This window comes from Opisthorchis viverrini (assembly GCF_000715545.1).
Source record: "Opisthorchis viverrini unplaced genomic scaffold opera_v5_324, whole genome shotgun sequence".
Lineage (NCBI taxonomy): Eukaryota > Metazoa > Platyhelminthes > Trematoda > Opisthorchiida > Opisthorchiidae > Opisthorchis > Opisthorchis viverrini.
In genome coordinates, this window is record NW_008751987.1 from 91,676 (window position 1) to 101,274 (window position 9,599).

General features: G+C 43.8%; 2 protein-coding genes across 2 annotated transcripts in view; one reads left to right on the plus strand and one right to left on the minus strand.

The window, feature by feature from the left end:
* Positions 1-9,599, plus strand: part of T265_10059 (hypothetical protein) — a gene marked incomplete at both ends in the record, with an annotated part of 49,670 nt that overhangs the window by 38,568 nt on the left and 1,503 nt on the right. The gene's annotated exons all lie outside the window — the stretch shown is intronic.
* T265_10058 (hypothetical protein) overlaps positions 8,179-9,599 on the minus strand; it is a gene marked incomplete at both ends in the record, with an annotated part of 10,332 nt that continues 8,911 nt past the window's right edge. Inside the window, one exon of the mRNA XM_009176317.1 lies at positions 8,179-9,045. Within this exon, the coding sequence (XP_009174581.1) occupies positions 8,791-9,045 (255 nt within the window). The remainder of the gene's footprint in view (positions 9,046-9,599) is intronic.

The following is a 9,599-nucleotide window of genomic DNA, read 5'->3' on the forward strand; positions in this document are numbered from 1 at the left end:
CCGTTGTAATTTCCGTGACTTTGCAAACAACGAGTGTGTCCATCAGACTCCCAAGAGTGGAAGTTCTTGCAATGCCGCAGTTCGAACCGGAAATAGGTGAAAACCGTGCTACTGCTACACTTTTTCGGCGCATTCAGAGGATGGCCAGGAGCGGAAGTCGACTCATGCACAAACTAATCTGAAGCAAAGTGGCTGGAAATCGCAGGTGCGTCTAAGCCTACTAGAGACCCTGTCTAGGCTGCTCGAGCAATCCATATGCCGAAGCTGAGTTCGAATAACGGAACCCCGGTTAGCATAATAACTTATGAGCCCCCCTTAATCACTGAGTTGCCTTGAGTTCGTCATACTAGGCCACATACCAGGATGTCATTTTACACTACGCGTGCGCCTCAAGTTGAAAACAGATACTAGAGTATCTCTGGACTATGACTCGCAGTGAACCAAACTGGCTCGGCTTCTGAAACCGATTCTTGCAATCACACTATTGGCCACGATAAATCTCGAAGATCTCTGAGACAGACAGCGTCATCATCAAGTACTGAACGGCTTCACTAAAATTTCATAGGAATCACGCCCTGTTGTGGTCCGCGACTTCCACGTTTGTCTTTCTGGGTTGGTGTTTCTCTCACCACGGATTATCAAACGGTGCAACTGTTGAAGACAGTCTCTAGTGGAGACCAAGATTACCGCCGTATTTAACGGGGAAGGGGCCAGGGGGATGCCCCCTGACAGATTTTTTTGGCAAGATGGGCAGCTATGGATACCCCAACCTGATTGGCCCATATCCTGACCAATCAAAGCATGAGCATTTTGTCCCATGACCAACTGGTGACGTGTCGTTTATTTCAAGCGGTCCGCATCCGGAATCTATTGCAAACAGGAGACAATACTAGAAACCACAAGCCATCCACAATTTCGGTTTGCGGCAGCACAGTTTGGAACAAATGTGTATTGATGATTGGTAGCCAAATGATATGAACACTATATTATATCTTTGGTGTGCACAATCCCGCAACCACCATTACCTGAAACAAAAAACAATGCTTTCGAGTAAAAATTTTAACGGTCCGACTACAGGAAAATTATAATGATGAGGTTTCACCTAACCTGAATTAAAAGAGATTTGTAGTGAGAGCCCGAGTGAGCCGCTAGCTAACGGTATTCCACTCAGTAAAATATAACCAGAAAGACTTATCCGAAATTCCAGCCAAGCTTTCTGTCGTTAAAGCACCTTGCCTCGGTAATCGTCCAACCCATATTTGTCATTCCGGTACACTTGTATTTCGATATACTGATAGTCAGCCGCTCTCACTGAGTAAACCTGAATTAATTTCACCGAAACTTTGAAGCATTCAAAGTTCTCAACTTTACGGGGCGTAAACGTAATCCAGTTACATCCTTCAGCGATATTATTCTGATAGCGCTTTGTTTAAGTGAACAAGGTTTCAAGGTCACCGACCACCGTCAATTCGCCTGTGATTACCAGTGCGCGAGATAGAACACGAAATCCAATTTTAAGATATTTTTTACGCTCCACGATGTCATTCAAACGGTAGGCATTATACACGGAACACCCAATGCAACCTCCACCCAGGATGTCAGGTAGATAACGATTATATACGCTATACTCGACAGAAGTGACGAAGGTAATAGGATTGTTCACCGAAATTCGGCACACATATGTTGGCTGTGAAGCTCGCCTTGTTGCGAATATCATAATCAGGGACAATTTGATGCACTTCGCAATAATGATCGGAATATGGGAATGCTGCTTGTCGCGGTTTCCACGCAATGATATGCTTCATAGTATATTGTCACTAACATCCCTTAGAGACACCTTTCCATTTGTAAAACCTGACGTCACTTTGGTTGGCTAATTCCAACGGGATTGCCCGAAAACAATGTCAATGACGGTGTTATCAAACAAGATATCGCGCGCCCGGAATGTTCATCCCGTCTATAGTGTATTATCATTCTGATATTCTTACCTGGAGATTAGAATAACTCATGAATATTTAAAGGCTGGGGCCAATGAATTCCTGGCACATATTGGGTGAGATCCATTGATACCAACAAACTATCGGGGTTGAATAAATTAGACGTTCTCAATTTGGAACGTACACAATTCATGTTTGATTTACATCCAAGTTTCCGAAGGGCACGATGGGTCCCTGGGAATGAGTCGATCATTTCTCTAGAAAAACAGTCTTTTACGGGGAACACCGGTGTTCCGAACGTCTTTTGGACGGAGGGCATATAGGATTTTTGAAACACCATTTTTCGGGATCCGAATCCCCGTACCCAAACATGCAGTGTATAACCCTGAAGACGACGGGACCAACTGTCGGAAGTTTGTACATTCGTGTAATAACCGAGAACTTCTGATTCCCCTTTTGGGGGAATTTCTTGGGAGTAACAAAATAAATAAAAAATTGTGATTCCGTACACGATGACGTGACATCAGGCTCTCAAACTCAGGAAACCTTCTGCGAGGAATTTGATGATAGGGCGATGGAACATCACTTCTAATAGAGATCTGAATGTGAACCACAGCCATAACTACCCAGTATCCAACGGACGCTTGGACCACTGACGTCAAAAGGAGAAGTAGCTTCTGGTCAACAGGAACGTCAGAAGATAGATAAACTTATTTTAGGGTCCAAGGCTGAATTGGGCTGCATCTCTTCAACCGATCTCGAAGTGATTTCAGCAGCCTTAGAGTAGTGTATTACGTCTGTTCAATGTATTGCAATAGTTCGAGTATCGGAGCGCCTGAAACATGCGTACGTCTGGTGCAGCACATTAAGCTAAAGGACATTGTAAGCAAGAGATTAAACTGGATTTCAGGCGAATTTTACGTCGAAACCAAAATGATATGCAGATGAGTGTATAAGTAGACTCATCGTTATTGATCACCGACATGGCTAGTCTGTGGCATTCTCCTCCATCTTGTTTTTTCAAACTCTTACGGCACAAAGACACTCAACACAAAGTTCATTGGTCATCCGATGAAGCTCCATTATTCTCCACAATTGTGCTTTACGGATAGGCTATACGTTTCTACGCATCGAAGTACCTTCTCTTGATCCATGGTTTGATCAAGCTGGAGTTCGTCATTCACTGAGGCACTATTAGTTCTCCATTCTCAGTAACCGATCTCCTTGAGTAATAAAAAAGTGAAAATTGTAACCATCATAACCAGTAAAGCATGTGTTGCACTATCAGCAAAGCAGATGTTCACAAAGTTGCCACTGAGACTTCGGCTATTTTTTCAGGACCTCGTCATTCACGTTGAGTATAGCTGGTGTCAAAGTTTTCAGACACGCATCCTCGACCGACAAACCAACTGCCTACGATCCGTAAAATTCATGTACGATCTAAGCGTAGAAGCGAAACTAAGAACGATGGAGTTAGGTTGTGGAGGAAGGAATTAAGTGTGCAGTGTGGATGCACTCACAGGTCCGGAAAAAGAATGGTTGGGGCGCGAAAAAACATTCATTTAACAACTCTTCGTACGTTCAAGAAGTATACGGCGCATTCTCGATGTCGCAGTGAGGTAAGGTTTGCACATCTGGAAAGTTTATTCTACTCACTGAACGAAGAAAAATCTACTCTTTGGTTGAGCGGATTTTCCTATCGGTTTTAACTCAAAATGAGTGGAACATAGCAACCAATCGAGAAACTAAATGCAGATTTCACGACCGACTTTCATTCGCGACTCATACTGTATACCTGCTGAGAATTATTGACGATTGTCAGGCTCCTCTCGCCTTTTAACGCTGGGACGATTTCTCAGGAAACCGTTCATTCCCTCAGCTAATTTTCTCATTTGATACGGTTTATAAAATACGTTGGAGCAGGAGCTTCATCACACTCACAGAGACAGACTTCAAAGGAGTAAATCCAACCAAGAGTTAAGTGGAAACACTCGATAAGCAGATTCCAGTATTGATTTGCCAATTTCAGAATTCACAAAGAAGAATGTTAGGAAAGGAAGTCATCAGAACGGCAGACCACAAACGGGCAAATAACTGGAACAGTATGGAGGTTTGCATAGTATGGGTCAGTAGATCACCCGTAAAATGGACGAATCACTACCTACGAAGTCACTGAACTAGAAAGTATGGTATATTCAGGTGTGACCTGGACTGTGACTTGTTGAATATACCGGTGCCTGTGAAGGTTTCGGACCATATAGGCTCGAGGATTCATACTTCCAGCGAATATCAGAATAGCAGCTGATAAATGCGAAATCAGTTCCGCAGTGAAATGTTCATGACGATGAACACAAACGATTGCTAAGAATTGTCATTTAGCAGACAACCATAGATGCAATTGGACATGTTGAACAATTGCCTATAAACTACAATATAATAATCAGATGATCAAACTTAAATAAGGACCACGGAAGACTACTCTACTAGCTTTGATGTAACGCATTCCACCTACTCGTTGCCGCGTGCAAGGCGACAAACATAGACCCCACAGGAGCTTTTTCTCCGTGTAACAAACCAGTACACCAAAACGAGCTGTTTGGTTCCAGAAGGGCTTGGTAAAAATCGGTATTTTTTAGTTGGGCAACGTTTCGCTTCTGATACAAATGCTTCATCAAGCCAAGTGGACAGATCACCAAGTTGTGAGAGCTGGGAGAACCACCGCATATTCAATAAAAGATGTTCGAAGCACAACATAACCCTCACATCTTTACTGGGCTAGCCACCGGACGCGTTAAATGCTTCTGCGCGAATGGCATTCTCAGCGGCCAAGCCAGTCCTCAAACTAAGGATTTACTTGAATACTAAGCGATTATTTGATATCCGTCAGCACGCATGTTGGCTCAGCCAAGATATTCAAACCGTGCTCTCGCCCAGACTTTAAATTACTGAGAACCAAAGCAACAGAAGTGAAAGCCATCCAAGGAGACAGAGACAAACAAAGAGAAACAAATCCGTAAGTTCGAAAAATTACTCTCTAAAACCCGGAATTCTGGGGAGCTTGTGACTGAGCCTGAGCCCCATACTAGCTGTTGTAGCGTGATAAATTTATCAAACAGACAACTAAGTGAGGAAAAGCGTTTTACATCAGAGAAAGACTCGAATTTTACAGTAAGCAAAAAAGCGATAAGTGCGGAGGAAATTATCCCTAGCGTTGAATCTATGTTCCAAAAAACTTCCGCAAATGGAGGCGGAGAGGCTACGGGTACAGCTGGTCCCTAAGTCCTAGCAGCCAGGAACTCCAGATATTACACCAGCAGAGCGAAGAGCCTTAAACACTCTAAAAAGATGACAACATAGTTATTATAATGACGGACAAGGGTAAGGCCACTGTTGTCATAACCAAGAGTGATTACCTATAGGTCAAGCAAAACATAGCTGAGGGTCCTTACGGGGTGATCGACGATGATAATATTACATTTATAACGAATAGGAGTTAGGCCGAAATTAGCAGATATTTGCGGTCCGCGATAAACTACTTAGAACAAGGCAACTGGTATCGACTTTACCCCAAGAGTATATTCCAACCACGACTTTATGGCATTCCAAAAATCCATAAACCAGAAGTCCCGGTGAGACCGATAGTGGACGGAATAGGCTTCCCACCGCATGAGCTGGCCAGACTTGTGGCTGGTATCTTAAATCTCCTAACCGGGAAATCTAGTACTTACATTAGGTATTCATATGAATTAGTCAACAAAGTAGCGGGAATCACGGTTTCGATGTTAATTCGTTATATACAAATGTGCTTTAGAAATAGCCAAGCGACTGCTACTAGCAGTCACCACTATTTCAGCACAGACACATCTCACGGTGGATGAAATAGTGGAAGGCATACACCCAATACGTTTTCGACTCTGTGGTTTACACTCAAGAACAAGGCCTAGCAATGTGATATCTAGTATTCCCGGTTTTGGCAAATATATTTATGGAAGAATTTGAACAGAAAGCAGATTCCCATACCCACCCAAGATATTCTGGCGGATAGCACTTTCGTTGTCAAGGAACGATACAAGTGGGTTTTACAACGATCTGCACACATCAAATTTGGTATGGAGATAGAGTCAATCTTGGGTATACTGGCCTTTTTAGACTTTATGACACCTAAGGTCGAGGGAAACTAAAGACCACAGCGTACGAGAAGCCAACCGACACTGGGGCAGTTTTGTACTACTCGTCTGCCCGTCCGAAGTTGGTATTTGCCAGTATTGCCTCATCAATTTTTAGGCGTGTAAGGGCCCTGTGCACAGAAGAAGCTGATCGGATAGCGGTCCAAATTGAAGTAAAAAACAAACTTCAGGGTAGCGGATATCCCGGTAGCTTGATTAGGCGTCAACTGCAAAGTGTTGGTACCGGTAGCGAAACCCAACAGGGAATGGATCGGGACCGTTGTTATTCCATATAAACCAGGGATATTGGAGGTCATTCGAAGAATTCTAAACATGGCCAACGTAAGAGTAGCTTTCCAGAGGCAGAACACTCTGCGATCTAAACTGGTGCAATTGAGGGATTGCCTCCCGGCAAGCAGAACCCAGGACTGTGTCTACAAAATAAAGTGTAACGACGGCACCAACGTCTATATAGGACAGACGGCCAGGGAACTGCACATCAGAATCCAACACGATGGTCAGGAGTGCCGCATGAAGCCCCATGTTATTCGTGTCCTCCTAATTACCACGGTACCTAGCTCCTGTGTAAACAACCGCGGATTCAACCATACTAATTCCGAGACAGAGACCGACTATTATCCTAACTTCACCTGTCCACAACCTTCGCGCATCACCCAAGCAGCAGCTTTAGGACAGTGCCAGCACCATATTTTGCTTACCTTAGAAGTCCTTTTTAGTTCATGGAGAGCTCTTACCACGTAGACTCTTTCACTCCGGTGGCTGCTATGGTTATCGTTTCATACTAATTTTAGATACAGTTGCCACGATCTCTCACTGAACGCACCTTTTTCTGAAGGCAAAGATTCCTATATGCCCAATTCTCTCCTTGTTACCATTGAACCCTGTCTCAGACTCTCTTCAAGCCAAGGTAAGATCGAGTCAGTAGAGCTAGTCATGACGCCTTGGGCCATATCTTAACTTTGACAAGTCCTTGTGGAAAGGGCTACGGGAAGTTCCTTAGGACTGCCTACAAATAGGAATAAAACCTTTGTTACCTGTCCGACGATGCAGCACCGAGTAACGCTGTTGTTCTCAATTTAAATTCTGCGGGAATTTAATCACGTTGAATATAGGATCTATGGGTGCTTCTAAGAATGGTGTGACAAGTAGAAACTTCAAGTTTGCAACACGAATTCGGCCAAGGTACTGACAGGTAGGGCCATGAGACACCCGCGCGTCCGATTTTACAAATAATCTTCGTCACATCACACCCCTGTTGATACGGAATCGGATGTCTACTTCAGCTAGAACCAAAGCGACATATTCTGGAAATATGATTGCAAAAGGAGACATCAGAAGTAACAGCTCAAGCAGGTTGGGAACACTTAGTTTCTGAAAAGAAACCACCTTGCATTGAATTCACCGTCACCGTTGGTTCTTCGGATGACAACTGCGGTCTGTGGCGGCTAACCACTCATCAAATAATCCAACACTGTCTAAGGTTCACTTACGAGGCTTCAAAACTCCACACCTCCTTTCCCCACTAGACCACCCGAATGGACCAAAACTGTTCCGACTAGCGATAACAATGTAAACCACATGATCAGTGCGGCCACAGCCTGATCTACTTCCGGCTACTTTGCGAGATGGTTGTTTCGTGATTCCCTGACTTTGTAAAGCCATCTAAGTTAACGGTAGAACAAGTCCAATGAAATTCTTAAGAAACGTTGAAAGGGCCTGAGCAGATGTAGGTTTAGTGGTAAATATGTAAGAAGCCAAGTTTGTTCGAGCCCGAGTTCAAATGATATGCTAAGGGTATTGTTACCGCACAGAACGTATCGGACGCCTATAGCTGTGATGGCTAACGATTTTCTCGGTTGTCTTCGAACACATTGATATATTTACGTCATTATTAGCCTAGGATCTTGATATGCAGATCGGTGAGAGAGAACGCATTCGGGAACCCGCATTTGCGATCCATACCTTCTCTCTAGGCTCATACTTGGGACGTTAGTGCACAAGTGGATTGCTCAGCGTAACGAAAGTATGCATAAATTACGAAAATGACACAAAATCACGACTTCATCAGGTAAGACTCATATCTCAATGTTACAGAACACGTAGGTTAGGTGGTTTGGTTCCTCCAATATATCTTGAAAGAGATAGCGCAACGGCAGTGAGTTTTGAACGACTCAATGGATCAGAGTAGATTTAATGACCACCCGGGTGAAATAATAAGTCGAAAAACTGATACCATGTACACGGATGATATAGTGGTTGTTGGGATGTGCAGCTTTGTGAGGCAAGGGGTTGTTAGGCGATGCACTGCTAATTCAAGGATATATCAACGGTTACAAACGGCCATGCACTTGACTACTGTGTGCCCGGAATGGAGGAGAACGGAGAAATGTTGGACTAATTAGAGAAGAGAACGAAGGTTCTAGAATGCATATCACGTTCAAATTAAAAAAAGGCAGACAGCAGATGGGAACCACATCAAAATACAGTGAAACCAAGAGTTATGAGGACAATCATAGATCACGAACACACGCGGAGCAGTTGCGAAGTTCGGTGTCCAAGTTCTGAATAATGAAAGCAGACGGAATTCTAGGAAAATACGTCTCCTGGAGTTATGGGCGGATATCTGTGAGAAAGACCAATGGTACGGCAATCAGGTGTCGGACAAATTAAGGCGTTGCTGCGGCAGCAATTTTCGCACTGTTGGACGACTTTGGCGAAGTCTGGGATGCTCCTGTCACGTCCGACTCACCCAGACAAAGAGAAGCTAATTCCTCATCTAATTTGGCCACGTTGAGTTCGGTGGAGGGAACCGAAGGTAGACGAATGGTAGGATTCATCAATGAACGCAGTTCTTGCTCAAGGTTATCATCATCAACCACAGGAAGGGTGTTTCGTCCAAAGGAGGCGATTACGTCAGACAACTGAAATACAAATGTATAAATACAGACTTAAGGACCACTTCAATTTTTCGGTTTCAAATAAAGCTGAGCATAAAGACACCCAAGATGATGGGGACTAAGGGTTTCATGGAATGTAAGCGAGCGGATAAATTATTATGGGACCGCCTTTACGGGTTTGACTTATATTCGATCGATGAGCACAGTAACGGTACGCAAATATCAGCCAATGGGTTGTCTGGAAACACACTTCCAAGACTGCATTTTTAATGTTCAGTCAAACAAAGGGTTGGTTTATTGAATTTTCACAAATGCTCATACCATCAAAGCCGGGCACGAATATACTCAGCGGGGAGCGCGATCGTCTGACAAGGGGGAAGGGAAGGATCCCAGCGTTTCGGGAAACGTGACTTACCATACTTTAGTGTATGTTTGTATCTCACATTGTATTGGCATCGGAAGCAGATGGAGGTGAGACATGACTCTAGCATCAAAAGTGAGCAGCAAGACTCCCCACAAAACATTTACCAAAGCAGGATAAACGGAAAACCCTGTGTCGAATTCTCATATATATATAT